This window comes from Phaethon aethereus (assembly GCF_964289735.1).
Source record: "Phaethon aethereus genome assembly, chromosome: 1".
Lineage (NCBI taxonomy): Eukaryota > Metazoa > Chordata > Aves > Phaethontiformes > Phaethontidae > Phaethon > Phaethon aethereus.
In genome coordinates this window covers 219,693,142-219,708,822 of record NC_138575.1, presented here as the reverse complement: position 1 = coordinate 219,708,822, position 15,681 = coordinate 219,693,142, and the positions used below count along the sequence as shown (strand labels likewise).

The window sequence follows — 15,681 nt, the reverse complement described above, 5'->3', positions numbered from 1 at the left end:
TCTGGTTTATATCTCTGGCGTGTGCCTGGAGACTGTCAGCCTCCATGGAACATACTGTTGCCACCATATAAGAATATTTGATGCTTTTCTTGGCACCAAAAAGGTGGTTTCTAGATCCATTTCACCACTCCCTCCCAAACTGAGGTGTGATTTACCTGTATTCTCTTCCATGGTGAAACCGCTTTGAATTTCGACCTTTTCATCTCTCTTCCCTCAGCTGCTTGTTCTTAACCCTGCCAGTGTTTCAAATCCTCTTTCTTACACTGATGCAGAGGTGAGCAAGGCCACCCTGAAACCCAGATCATTAAAATGATCCAGGCTTAAAACATTCTTATGTGGATTTTGGTTGGGTTGGTTTTGGTTTGGGTTTTGGGGGGTTGTTTTTGGGGATTTGGGTGGTAGTTTTTTTTTTCTTTCTTTTTTTGTGTAGAGGCTATTTTAATCCAAGTCACTTTGATGCTACTTACCATGTAGTTCTGGTGTTGCATCAGAACAACTAAGGGGCCTATGAAATGTAGTAAATTAAAGGGTGGGCAGAAGCAGATGAGAGGGGAGCAAGAATGTCTTGCATCATCTTTCCAACTAGTGTAAAAGGCTTCATGTGAGGCAGAGAAAGTATAGTTATTATTTTGGCAGCCAAGTGTAATCCGCAAGTGGTCCATAATTACTCTGATTGCTAGCTCATAAATCACCATAGCGGAAACATTTCAACCAGTAAACAATCTTTTCTTGTTCGCTTTATCTCTTGCTATGATTAAAAGTCAGCATTGATAGCTTTTTGAACAGATTTGGGGTTTTTTTTTACATTAGTTTTGCAATCTTTTTTATACTGTAAACGGTCAATTCAAATTGCTTAATTAAGAGAAAGGGGAAAACTGCTGTTGTTGAGAGCAGTTACTTAGAATACTCTGAAGTGATCACTTCTCTTTTTCTCTTATTTTTATCGGAATGTGCTTGATTGTGCATTCCTCAAGAATCCAAAATGCATATTTAACCAGTGAAATTGGCTCCCCAAGTTTCCTTCTATCCATGTTTCTTCATCAGACATGCTGTTGACAGTAATTCTGGAAGCATTAATTCCTTTAGATACAGAAGCCGTTTGTCTTCTGCAAGCAAATTCTAACCGGATCTTTTGATAGGCTCTTTGATGTTACCATTATGTCCCTGAGATGCTGCCAGCATATGAACTTGAGTGTAATCAGCTGTCCAAATTTGAAAAATTTTGCTATATTGTATTTCTTATTCTGTCCCCCCGCTTTTTCTTTTATGAGGCCTCAAATGACTCACGCTCTGAGAGAGCTGCATGAATTAATCCTGCAGCTAATTCCTGTCCGACTTGGTAAAGCATATCACTGAACTTGTAAATAATAACTATTAGTGTAAACCTGAATTCAGCTATTGCTTCCATTTTTCCCTCTCTAAGGCATCACAGCAAAGATAAACTAATGCGGTGGCAAGGTGCCACCTAACACGCCTGGTACCTTCAGCTGCTGTCTATGTTCCTGGTACTTTCTTTGTGCTACCTATTGAGGTCCCTGACCCTATAATGCAGATTCAGGGATTTAAACCTTTTTCTGCAAGGTTAGTTGTGCTGCATCAGCTATTGGAACTGGCTCGCTGTGGGTCAGGCGAGTGCGACTGCCTTGCTGGAGAGAAGCAGCAGGAGTGTGGGTGAAGAAGCAAGACCTGCCCTTTCAGTGGCAGCTAGTCAGTAGATCTGTTTAGCGGTATTGTGAAACAGTTCCTGAAGCTTCTATGACCAAAATCATGAAAAGCTAATAGTTAGCACTCAGAATAATACCTCTCTCTCCTTCTGTAAAGAATTAGATCACACTTTTGACAATATGAAATTTCAAAACTGAAGGAAAGTTTTTGCCTGGGCAGTTAGAAAAATTCTCCCAAACCAAGCAGAATCAGATGGGCTTTATAAAAAGGTTTGTGTAAGCTGCTGTTGCTCTTAATGTATCTCATTATTCAGAAAAACATGGTTGTGAACTTAAGTACCCTGTACCAGTAGTAGGAAGGTAATTTCTGTACAGATGTGGCCATCAACAACTTTCAGTGATGATGGAGAAAGATCAAAATCGTGTTTGCAACCAGTTCCTGTTTTTCTTAGGAAAGAGTCAAACCTGGTGTAACAATTCTAAGATGCCTAACTATTAATGTTTGCTTAACATATTCGAAATCAGAGGCAGTGGATCATCATTGATCCCCATTTGTATGTTTTTGCATTTTCGTGATTTTCAGTCCTTCATAAGAAGAGGTAAGTTTAACTAGATATTTATGAGCAAAAATTTGTTGATGGTCTTTGAGAAAAGTTTTAGAAGAAAATGATGCTATGATTTCCCCCCCAATGATAAATAAATGGTAATTTTGAATGTACCTATTCTTGAGAAATCACCTCTCTTGTGATTACTATTTTAATTCCATCTTCATGAAGGTGGCACGTTCCTGGAGAAATAATTGTTTTAGCTGCAACACACTAGTCTTCTCCCAAGGCATAAAAATTATTTAATGCAATAAAGCATTATACGGCAGTCATGATTTGGGGGGAAAAAAAAACAGACAAAAAACAAAAGAACAAAATTAAAACAAAAATAAAACAAAGAACCCCACAACAAACAAAAAAACCTGTCTCTGAATTAAAACAATGTAAGAAATTTCCAAAATTAGGAAGTAAACATGCAAGCACATCACAAGGTACTTCCTAATGGGCTAAAGTTCTGTTTTATGCTACAGAAAAAGATTTATTTCAGGTTGTCTATGAAGTTTGTACAGAAGTAACAAAACGCTACTGGCTGTATTGAGCACAGTATAAATGGGATGGTCTTAGTCAATCTGACTTTACAAAACTAGTTTTTATAAATGTTTCAAGAGGTATGAACAGCAAAAATGGCATGATTCTTTGAAGGTGTGGGCTTTTTATGAAACATAATATTCAAAATATTCAGTATAATCTTATTAATGCAGCAAGCTTTCAGTAGTTGTATAGGATTTGACACTGCTGCATACTGAAGTACAGTCAAGAAGGTGGATATGCAAATGACTTAAAACTCCTGTTTTCTTAAGACTTATCTCTCCTTAATTTACACAAGCGTGTGAGTTAAAACTAGTTTTCATGTTTTGATGTCTCTGCTTTTTGTAGCTGTTGGATGAACTGCCAATGATATACAGTTGTTGTGTGTTTGTCTACTGCCTGTAAGTATTTCTTAAATGTTTTTTTCTGAATATTTATGAAATATTAACTTTTGAAATGTAGAATCTGTGAAGCCCAATGTAGAGTACAGTGGGGCTGACACTGAAGCTTGTACTGATTTCAGTGAGATCTCAGTTTTGCTAGCAGTACAGCATTATGACTTGGCCATTGGAGCATCATGCTGGCTTTAATCCTAGTTTTTGCTAATTTAGAGATGTTTTACCAGTATTTGTTTAGCAGGGAAAAAAAAATAGTATCTTTTTAAAGGCATTGTGTAGTACACAGCCAGAGCTCAGTGTTACTTGGTTTGTAAACAGCAGGCATCATAAAATCACCTTCAGTAACACCTACAAAATTGTCAACATTGTAATTTATTTGAGCTGTATTTCTATGATGTAGTCTGACTCCAAATGCAAATTTCAGATTTCTGGTTAAACCTGCTTTCCACTCATCTGGAAAATTAAAGAAAAAAGATTTTACGAAGAGCTGAGTGCAGTATTATGTGGAGGATGTCTTGGAACGTGCATGACAGCTTAATGCCATGCCAGGATGTTTTCTCCCATTTAATTTTGGGAGCAATGTGGTGTTTGGCGACAGTATAGATAACGTAAGTTGGCTTTTTCTTGCCTGTTGCTGCAAGGCCTGGATTTAACATGGTTTATTCTGTCACTTGAAAAACCCAAATGATAAATCAACTTGTTGCAGACAAAAAGACAAAAGAAATGTCTTTTTGCTTTTGAACATATTGAATATTCAGCCATTGAAAATTGGAGTATCTTTGGTGAAGATTACCAGTAGCTTGTAATGGAGATAGGATGCTGTAGGGCTATACCCACATCTGTGGAAATTACCATCAGTTTGTGATTCGTACATTCGTATGATTTGTGCAAGCTCAGGACCAGAATCGTAATGCCTCTGTTAGTGGAAATATTTCCATTGTAGCTCCCTATCTCCTTGAAATTGCTTTTGCATTTATTTTGTCCGATTTGAATGTGACTGGGGAAAAGGATGAGAAGTGGTTATAAACATTGGTTTGAAAAAATAATCACGCTTATTTTGTGCAATAGTTACTCTATTATTTTCAAAAGCACTGAAGTCTATTACTGCATTTATAGCTCTAGTAAGATTCTGTGTATGTATGTTTGGTAGTAATTAAAATGTTCTGAAGAATGAACTAATATTTAGTTTAGGAGGCCTTTAAAAATAATTTTGGTTTTCTTGAAGGTAGGTGGTGGGGTAATTCTGCACAGGACATTCCCTTATACATCATTCAGTCCTCCTGACTCTCAAGCTGTGTAATTACTTTGGCAAGCCATTTTGCAATGTGCTGTCTTGGAGATTTTTTCCCCCCCCGCCCCAGATATTCCTACATGTTTTTTCTTGGTTTCCTTTTTTTGCATCCATGATGGTGTCTGTTTCCAAAAGTTTATAAACAAATAAACTAGGCAGATGTAACATCGAGTTATGTAGATGACTTCCTCTAGCCCTATTGCTTTTGTGCTTCTCGGAGTTCATTTTTTGGAGTGTTTTGGCCTGTATTTTCTGATGGAGATACGGTCTGGGATGGGTGTATGTAATTCCATCACAACTGTGACTGAAGTGTAGAGTGGAGATTGTGAAGCTAATTTTAATTAGTTGTTTTACATACTGGGAGCAATTAGCTGTTTTTACCTTCCACTTCTACCAGTACCCAATCTAGCAAATTTACTGCACTGTGACTGTAGTAAAGCCATAAACAATCTGCATTTTAACAGATCTCTAGAGTTCACTGTTTTGTAAGGCAGTCCCTTTCCCGCACTGCCTTTAGCTCACAGATGTAATGTTTTTTGTCAGCTGTATTGCATTTTAAACTCATTTCTAATTTGCCATCCATTATCACCCCTTAAGCACCTTCTGGAAACGCTTCTGCTTCCCAAACTCTTTCCACTGACTGGGTTATTTTTTGTATATGCATGAGCTTATTGGGGTTTTTTGCACTAGATTTTTAAAAACAAACATTTATTGGTAAAAGTGTGAATTTGTATATTGAAATGACACATATTTATTGGATGAGCTACAATTTCTCAAAGGGCCTAAGACTCATTTGGATCAATTTTCTCACAAATTTTGTGATAATATACCTTGAAAAATGTGTCCTTTATATGGTAAGTGATGAATGTTATTGCTCTCCTTTATGTTCTGTTTCAGGTACGAATGTTTCAAGTACAAGAACACAGTCAATTATCCACTGCTTTTCTTGTTAATAACGTACAGCTTCGTCGTCAGCATAGTAAGTAACTTTTTCTAATATGGCATTTTCACCTGTAGGTTGACAGTTTTCCTGCCAGTGAAGGAACGTTACACAGGCAGTACTGAATCTCTCTCACTTCCAGTCAAGAAGGACAAATTATTCTTTTGTTGGGAAAATTATGTGCTGGCCAGAGAAACCTGAAACCTTTCGATCTAAACCACTATATAGAATAAATGAAGAAGAAAAGCACTAATCCAGTTGCTGGAATAGAGATGTGAAAAAAACAGTCACTGTTGAATTGTTATGAGACCTTGGACAAGCTGCATTCCCTTCCTTCCCTCACTTTAATTCATCAACAGAAATGAGAATAATCCTGTTCAACAGACTGCAAAAAGTGAACTGTGATACCCAGTCCAGGATATTGACTGGTGTTTTAAAAGAACAACCAAAATAAGAAAGGAATTTAGCTGTTAAAAAAATTAGAAGAGTTTTAACTGTCTTATGGTTAACTTGATTTCCTTTCTCAGTGCAGCATGGTCCTTTTATGAATAAAATGACTTTTGTGTTGGCTGTCAACCACAGATGGAATCTCCTTCATTATCTTTATTGGTAATAATTTCTTAAAAAAAGAAGTATTATAGGTCATCTTCTGCCTTCAAAATACTTGCTCGGTCTCTTGTGTGCCTCCTAAAATTTTTTACACTTGTGGCATGTTATGCCTAAGGTCTAGTGCCCTGCTGTCTTCAAAAGCAGAAATTAAATAAACTGCATTAACAATAGGAAGAGCTACTAGCTTTTTGTAAAATGAATTGAGATGTTAAAGCATTGCCAAAACTGTTAATAGCAAATCAAAGCAGAGTACATTTTCTTTACACAATGAATAATGTGTCTGGTAAATTCTGCACCTTAATTGTTTTTGTATCTGTTGCAACTCTGTTAAATATGGAGATTTTAGATGTTAATGTTTCTATTTGTGCTTCTTAATTTAAAATAATTCCAGAGGTAAAACCTCAGGTTTGGTCAGAAGAAACTTCAAATGTTTAATCAACTTTAATGGTGCATGGATAGGCACTCATGTCTTGCTTCTAACAGAACAAGTCTTGGCAATATTTAGATGAATAATGTTATGATTGTTCTCTGTTGCAAATTATTTCTCTTTTTTTTTTTTTTTAATCTTTCCAGGTTTACTTAAATTTGAAGGAGCCTGTGTTCCATCAGGTAAATCTTGCTCTGTTGGAGAAGCTAATCTTGTTGTTAAACTGTGCTGTTTTAGTAGAACGTTTTACAGCATTTTATAATTGGAAGGAAGATGGGAGGCAAGCACAATTTGCCTTTTTCTTGAAGCAGTACTGCTGCCTGTCATGTTGCCATCCTCTTACCTGGTGACCCAAAAAACTAGAACGGTTTAGTGCGTGTTGTGTTTTAGCATTTGATCTAATATTTCACGTGGTGTTCATCAGTGTAACGAGGTGACCTTCGCTACGGGCCAAGATGTGTGTCAAAGGGAGGGCTTAATGAGCCCTTGGCTGCCTCCTTCCATTAGCAGCTGCTGCGAAACTGTGACCTGACGTTGTCATGTGGCTTGCGTGACTTAGCACCATGTTCTTCTTTCCATTTTAACATATTAGGTTGTTGCTTTTTAATGACTCAGTTTTACTTTGTGTAAATTCAAGCCAAATTTAAACACAGAATGGGTTCTAGGGTTATGTAGCAGACCGTAACTGGTTGTTAAGGTCCTATGGCTTAACGGCATATTTGGTACACGTCCCTTTAGTAGCAGCCCAAGAGTATTAATATGCATCCACTGCCTGTGGGGACAGGACTGGTATCACTTGCCTCTTCACAGGAGGTTAGAAATCACGCTCGTTTATGTATGCCATGAGTAGTTTTTCCTCATTTATGATTTTTTGATTAGGGATAGCAGCTGAAAAATTGCCAAGCAAAAGCACTGAGCTCTTTGCAGGACAGAGCTTTAAAGCCTTAATTTCTGAAATTGGGAGTGCCATCGCTTGTCAAAATGTGCCTGCTGCATCGACAGTTGTAAAAATGATACATGATTCCTGTTGGTGGATTAATGAAGCACTGGTGAATAAAATAAATTCCCAGCTGCTCCACATAATCTCTCCTAGAAACATGAATTGTTACTCTACCCATAGATAAAAAGAGAAACTTGCAGGTTGTTGTGGTTTGGGGTTTTTTTTAATAATGTTAATTAAATCCTTTCTTTTTTTCTCCTACTTACATTTCTGACTGGAGTGAAAGCAGCAATTTCTGATGCTTTTACTGAGCTGGTTATAACTGGTTTTGAATGAAGTGACTTAAAGTAATTCTGTTAACAACAGCAGCGGAATTTACGACTGATATTGGACTTTGATTTCTTTAATCAATTATCTACTCAACCTGCACCTATTGCAATAAATACGTCACAGCTTCATTATATTCCAGTTTGATGCATTGGTATAGCTATTGTCCCATGTCACAAATACTAAGACGATAGATACTGTGACTTGTTGGGAAAGAGGGAAATAAGGAAACTTTAAACTGTTGCCTCAGACCTTTAATTTTTTGCATCTGGTTTCTCTTAGGTTCAGAATATGAATTCCCTGTTATAATTTATACATGAGGAATCAATGTAGGCCCATAAAAGTGCTGGACTTTTTACAACAACTCTTTCCGAATGAATTTTTATGGAGAACATACAGTTATGGCCAAATTCCAGACATTCAAGTACTGCACTCATTTTTTCACAATCTTTGCCAAATACATTGTAAATCCAGAGGAAACATTTCTCTGACTGCACAGCTAGGCAAGGTTATTTTCTTAATACTTGTCCTTTATTTTAGAGTGCACCAAAAAAAACCCCAAAACTCCTCAATATAATTTCATTAAGTATTTTCCAACTAAATGGGTCACATAAACTTGAAATAAAGTTAAATATGCTCGTGCAATCATAGGCTAAATCACAGTCTCAGTCCCTAACTGTATTGGAAAGCAGCGTCAGGATATAACGCAGCATTTGATTCCTCCAGGTATTTGTCTGTGATCATCATCATTTATCAGCTGTGCAAAAAGGGGCATAACTACATGGACAGCTTTATATTGTTCATTGTTTCAGTGTGGGTTTTTTTTCACTGAAAGGAGAGCAATAGGAATGGAAAAGGATCCTATTATATTTAGTAGCCAGGATCCAAGCCTCATTTTTCACTGAATTACTTTCTGCTTTCCTTCCCAGCTTAGGCTCATAAATTGCTTACTGCCAGCAGGGCATGAAGGGGATTTCAGCTTCTTATTTATGGCACAGTGGCAACAGAGACCAGCTTCTTTTCCTCCCTCCACGTATTGCAGATCTTTAAGGGTCTCGGTGCTTTAACCATAGGAGGGATGAGATGCACGTGTTGGTCAGTGGGAGGCAACACATCATTAGAAGGAAAAAAAACCACTTCCCTGCCTGACAACTGCTCTGATATTTTTTGGTGCCTCATCAATTAAATGAAAGATAGCAGTGGCCTTTCCAAGCATGTATTGTCGTACTTATGTCAAAATCTCTTAGGCTAGAGCATGGTTATTACCTAATTTCCATGGTGCTAAACAACCCTACGTCCCAGTTTCCTACTCATTTTTAAGCCAGCATGCTTGCCGAAGAAAACAGCTATGCCTCTCCCGTCTTTCCATCTGGCACACTCTGATGTGAATTTGATTGGGGAACTCAACAGGTTAAAACTCTTCTCAGAATTAGTTTTAAGTCACATTAGTTGCTCGTCCCTGTTTACCACATGCATATTTGTGCTTATATAAGGAAAGGGGTGGGGGAAGACTGGCTGCTGGTGTGGAGTGATCCATAGATACACAAATATAAGATGGCCCTGGAAGTAGAAGAAATTACCACGGCAGTTCAACTTTTAGACTCAAAGCTTAAAAGTAGCCTTCTAATGTGATATGGCCTAGAACGCTGTTGCCTACAAAGCATTGTTTTTCCTCCTGATTTCTTTACTTGCTACATACCATATGCTGGCTATACACTTCTAGTGATCAAAAACCTCAGTCAGCCAGTGGGCCAAGTTATGCGATAATGAAATAGATCTAAAAAGCTGTTTTATTTGTGTAGGCGTCTGCTGCAAGAGGTTGAAGAAAATTCTGAGCAAACAAATAATTAAAAGGTCAATAGAAAATTAGATTAAATAGCTGCTTCTTCTCCCTTAGGAAATGTGATTTTAAAAATATCTTTTGTATAGACATTCCAGAAGTGTTGTTATAGTGTCCCATGAGAAACCGGAGAAGTAGATCAATATGAGAATTGCAAATAGGGTAAGGGGGTGTGTCGTGGTTTAGCCCCAGCCAGCAACTACGCACCACGCAGCCGCTCGCTCACTCCTCCACAGTGGCACGGGGGAGAGAATTGGAAGAGTAAAAGTGAGGAAACTCATGGTTTGAGATAAAGACAGTTTAATAAGTAAAGCAAAAGCCGCGCACGCAAGCAAAGCAAAACAAGGAATTTGTTCACCACTCCCCATGGGCAGGCAGGTGTTCAGCCATCTCCAGGGAAGCAGGGCTCTGTCACTTGTAATGGTTTCTTGGGAAGACAGACGCCGTAACTCTGAACGTCCCTCCACCCCTTCCTTCTTCTTTGTCCCAGCTTTATATACTGAGCATGACGTTATATGGTATGGAATATCTCTTTGGCTAGCCTGGGTCAGCTGTCCCAGCTGTGTCCCCTCCCAGCTTCCTGTGCACCCCCAGCCTGCTCGCTGCAGGCCAGCATGAGAAGCTGGACTGTCCTTGACTACTTAGCAACAACTCAAAACATCAGCACCTTATCAACATTTTCTCATCCCAAATCCAAAACATAGTCTCATGCTAGCTTCTATGAAGAAAATTAACTCTACCCTGGCTGAAACCAGGACAGGGTGACTAGTGGAGAATGACTGAAGGAGATGATGAAAGGCAGACTCAGTCTGGACTTTCTTGGGATCAGTATTGGGACTGTTGTTATTTAATGACCTGTAGCAGGAAAAACAGTGTCATGTACTGATGATGTTTGTGATGATACAAAGTTCAGAGGCGTCACTGAGTACGGAGGAGGAGATGAAGAGATAACTGGGAGACTTTGAGGACTAGGGTGACAAATGATTGAAGATGGAAGAGCAGGCACTGATGGGTGAATACCAACTAGCCTTGTTCTAAACTGCACACAGATCACCGAAGGAGGGAGGGAGGGAGTGCCTGGATGTGTTCGCTGATCACAGCATATGACCAGCGAATTTTCTTCAACAGTGATAGAAATAACAATACAAGTATTGGATTTATCAATTAAGGCATCTTTGGGTAAGAAAGAGAGAGTGAGCGTGAGAGAAAAAGGTATTTAATTTGCCTCAATGAAAAAATTAATAAAATTGTTCTCCACGGATGTTTCAAATAAATGCAACTAAGGAAACAAAATCACAATGAAATGTGTATGTAGAAGTACATACGGGAGCCTGAAACTACGTGAAAAATATGTTATGTCAGGGCACAACCTGTTCAAACTTACAGGACTCCCCATTTTGGGGAATCTGTGTGGACCCACTTGATGTCCTACAGCTCTCCACAGTCCCTCCTGCTGCTAAGGCAACAGTTAATTGTAGCCTTGTGACTTAATATATTGTGCCTTTTAGTGGAATATGTTCTTACTTTCAGGTTGCCAAGCAGTCTGTTAAAAATGACATTTTCGGGACATGTCTTTACCACAGAGCTTTTTCTACTTCGGCATTTTCCTTGCTGAAGACCACACATAAAACTAATTTGAGTGACATTTCACTCCGTTTCACAGCTTGTTTGGGGATCTCTTCCAGAAAATGAGTACAGTTTTCATTCTAGCTAGTACTTCTACCTGCACAATAGCTTAGGGCATGTGGAAGGATGTTCAGACTTTCTAAAGGATCAGCTCTACAACTCATTGAAGGGGAAGCTCAGTCTGCTGCTGCAGGCAGTGTCCCAGAAGTTCTGGAGACCTGCTCTGTGCCATGTAGCAGCAGTGATTTGTGTGTCACTTTGCTATCATGTACGTGCATCTAAACAGGGCCAAACCAAGTGAATCTGAAGTAGTTATTCAGGAGCTGTCAAGGCAGCATGTAGTACTAAACAGCCATTAACTATGCTGAGTTACTCGATGTTTCAGTGTCGTTGTGGGGATTGTCCTTCCTTTTTCTCTCTGCTCAGATTTCTTTTCCAGAAATCCAAGAGCATGCAGAAGACCATTTTCTTTGTCATAAATTGCAAATACAGTTTCCAACTTCAAGTATTTAGGCTAAGTATCTTTTGATAGCTGGTTGGTATATTAATAGATGAGCAGTGGTTGCCAAGAACCCAAAGTCTCTCAGTGCGGTTCTCGCTAATACTCGAGGCTGATAAATTGACTTTATTAGCCAAGAATGGGCCAGTGGAGCAGAGGAAACAGAGAAGTGGAAATAACAGGCTGTTGCTGCTTTCTGTACTAGAAGGGTAGATGAAGAACCAGTTTTGTATGAACCCCGCAGTGTGGAGTACCAACCTTGCCTCCAACTTACACAAGAAGCAAATCTATACGGTTTGCTTAACAGCCTCCACATCCAAAATGCTGCCAAACACTGAGGCCTGAAATGCTTACTTCCCAATTGTGAATTAGAACGATGTTCTTCAGATTTGTCCTTCTTATCAGGTAATCAACTGCGTATTAGAATCATAGAATAGTTTGGGTTGGGAGGCACCTTCCAAGGCCATCTAGTCCAACCCCCTGCCATAAGCAGGGACATCTTCAACTAGAGCAGGTTGCTCAGAGCCCCATCCAACCTGACCTGGAATGTTTCCAGGGATGGAGCATCTACCACCTCTCTGGGCAACCTGGACCAGTGTTTCACCACCCTCAGTGTGAAGAATGTCTTCCTTAGATCTACTCTATATCTGCCCTCTTTTAGTTTAAAACCATTAGCCCTTGTCCTGTCACTACAGGCCCTGCTAAAAGGTCGGTCCTCATCTTTCTTATCAGCCCCTTTAAGTCCTGGCCAGCTGCAGTAAGGTCTCCCCAGAGCCTTCCACTTTGGGTTTTTCCCCACTGCAAAGAGACGGGCTTCAAAGCTGAAATACATGGAGCTTTATTTGCATCTTGGAGAGCAAAGAGGGGGAACAGTCTAATGATAACAAAAGATGATGAGATTCTGCTATTTCCTTTGGTTTCAATTGTAGTGCAAGGGTGTTCATTGGCTCACAATTTAAAGGCACTGTGAGACACAATAGCACAAAACTTGCTTGGGCTTATCATCTGTCACTTAAGTGATGTATTAGTTAAAGAAGAAGAACAAAGGGAGCTAAAGGAATTGAAAAATTTGAATCAACTTGAGTAAGGTACATTTTGTTTTATACTTTATCCTTTGTTGAGTGGACAGATAATACCTAACAAATTTTTGGCATGATGAAAATAGTAAATCCATGGGTGGTAAAAAAGTAAAAGTAAGCACTGCTCCCTGAAGTATAAATGAAATTGTGTAGCTGGGTTTATAGGCCTGTAGTAAGGAACAGCTGTAGTGAGAGGTGCAGCCCAGTCTCTGCATATCGCAGCACCACCTCCTCGGCGCTTGCCTTCAGCGTGAAGAGGAGGATTGGGGCATGCAGAGCAGGACAGTTTGTTGTTCCAGTCTTTCACAGGCTTTTAAACACGAATGTATTTTACTGCTAACAGTCTGTTTGTGTCGGGGAGCGGAAAAGGCAAGAAATTGAAGTGTCAACTGTGGGCATATTTTTCCTCAGTCACTGCAAGGTTCTTTTTTATTTTTTCCCCTCCTTCCTGCCATTAAGACTGTCCTCTTCTGCGAGCCATTAAGCAACTCACTAGGAGACACCAGGGCAGAGGTACTACAAAGAAAGCTTTTCTGAGCTTTTTCTCTTTCCTACTTTTTTAGCAGCTGCTGCAAAAAATAGCATTTTTAGCCTGTGTTTTACCTGGGCTTTGGGCTGCCTATAAGCCATGTTTCTCTAGGCATAGACTGACGCTCTTTATCTCCTTGTACAAAGAACCCAAGAGTAAATTGGATAAAAGCATGAAGGTGGTCACACTCCTAACAAGTATAATAGAAATTTCTCTTCATGGGTAGGTTTTCCCTGTGTGTCTGCTGCAGAAGAGCATTTGAGTAGTGGAAATTGTAGGAATGGGGAGATCAGCAAGGGAAGGGCATCAAACTGTGATTTGGGTTCCAGAGATGCCTTTCTATGAGTTTCTTCCTCTGTGCCATCCCTCTCTTAGAATAAATTACTGGATTTGATTAGGAAAACGAAACGGTCTGTTTTAAATGAGAGCAATGAAGTAAAATGGCGTTTAACTTTAAATTTAGTTTGTATTTGTTATATGATGGGGTCTTTTTAGGCAATGTCAGTGAGGAAGAAATGTACTAGCATGCAGCACCTAGCACACCTGAGCAGTCCCCTTTCTACCTTTAGTGTGGGACTGACAAGCATTTGATACTCAGACTAGTATCAAGTACCACTCTAGTGGGTTTTGTTGGGTGTTTTTTTGCCAATTTATGTGCTGTACCCCAGCAAGGAGACTGGAATTAGCTAACAGTTTTGTGTACAGTACAAGCCAGAACCAATTAGCCTTTCAAATAGTTCTTCTTTGTTTAGCTCTACAGAGCAGAACACACAGTAGTATAGTAGTTCAGTTGCTGAAGTTATTTGATCTCACTCTGAATGCAAAAAAAGAGCTGCTGTGCTGAATGACTTTGCATAGTCAATATTGGAGGTTACTTTTACCTGTTGTCAAACATAAGGGCTCTGTTGTCTGTCTTGTTCTGTATATATGCACTGATAATATGGTAAGTGCTACCTTAAAGCTAAAAGGAGTTTGAAAATTTGCCTTTATGGACTTCTGAAAGGTAGGTTTCACTTTGCATTATTACAGCAATCTGTTTTACATCAGACTTTACATCAGATACATTACTAGACACATGCATCTGCTTGCAGGTTAGTAATAGCTGAATGCCCCGGTTACAGTAGAGTAAGAGGTAGTTCTTGCGTTGAAGATAATGGAGTCTAAAAGCAGGAAATGTATGAGGAGGTCAGTAGAACATGGTAAGGACACTGGTTTGTAAACAAACCTTTGTGAGGTTTGGTGGCTTTTAAAAATAGGCAGCAGAGGTTTATCATTTTTCTGTTCCATGTAAAACAAGGCAGCATTAGATAGGCGTTAACTAGAAGCAAAATGAGAAAGTCAGCGAACAAGGAAGCAAAAAATAGCGAGGGGCTTGTGGGCCACTGGAGAGAGGCAAAGAGCAAGGCACAACTGCTTGGAACAAACTGCTGTTTGGCAGGAAGAAAACTGTTCAGAATAAAAAGCATGGAGAGTAATTTAATGTCACCAGTGTCTGAAAATCCTCCCTCCTGCAATGGCTTCTGCATCACTTTTCAGGCATGACTGACCATATTTCTTCTCTTCGTTAGTCTGTATGTCTTGGATATGGTATTATGTGGATCCTAAGCTTGTGAATAAAAAAGGGGAGAATGATTTAAAGATCACGAGGCAGAAAATAAATTATTACTTTGACTTTTTATATGTCAGGTGATTATACTCAAATTCATAAAGCCTCCAGTGAACGAGATTTTGCTCACGGATCTTTTCAGAGGGTGCAGCCTTCCCACTGTGTAATTAGAGCGAATCCCAACAATCTGTGATAGTTGGTTTTAAATACTTCCAGGAAAGTTTCTTTCATAGCGGTGCTCAGTGTGGGCATAATGCGTAGTCTATTCAGGTGTTTGCTTTCAGGAAAAAATATTAATCAAATATCAATGAAGGAAGTATAGCTTTTAAAAACAGGTTTAGCTGATGCTTATGCAATCCTGGGCTAAAATGCACAGATACAGAAGAGATGACAGGAGTTAATTACCGTTTTGATTTCAGGATGCTTACCGAGTGCCATCTAGTGTTTGCTTTCTAATTCAAAAAAGTGAAACAGCGGTTTTGCACAACTGACTTTTCCTGTAATTGCCTAAAGGGCATGGTTTATAATCATACTTTTATTTGAAGCTTTTATGGAAGAATTTCCAGAGAGGTTAGAGGGGATACTAATTTTCCTGAGACTAAGAAAGAAAAATTAACAGTTTTTTACTCTTGTAGTGTTTTATAAAGTCTCTTGAATCCAGCTGCTGAATTTTATCTCTGTTTTTATTTCCAGATCATGTATGGAACGCTAGTTTCCATTATAGTTCTGCGATCTGTTTATATAGTATTATGGTAAGTAACCATTTAGTTCAG

At 39.0% G+C, this 15,681-nt stretch overlaps 1 protein-coding gene across 1 annotated transcript in view; it reads left to right on the top strand.

Moving 5' to 3' along the window:
* Positions 1 to 15,681, top strand: part of ACER3 (alkaline ceramidase 3) — a gene marked incomplete at both ends in the record, with an annotated part of 65,152 nt that overhangs the window by 39,516 nt on the left and 9,955 nt on the right. The window contains 4 exons of the mRNA XM_082014502.1: positions 3,146 to 3,198; positions 5,384 to 5,465; positions 6,609 to 6,644; positions 15,602 to 15,660. Coding sequence (XP_081870628.1) covers positions 3,146 to 3,198; positions 5,384 to 5,465; positions 6,609 to 6,644; positions 15,602 to 15,660 — 230 coding nt within the window. The remainder of the gene's footprint in view (positions 1 to 3,145; positions 3,199 to 5,383; positions 5,466 to 6,608; positions 6,645 to 15,601; positions 15,661 to 15,681) is intronic.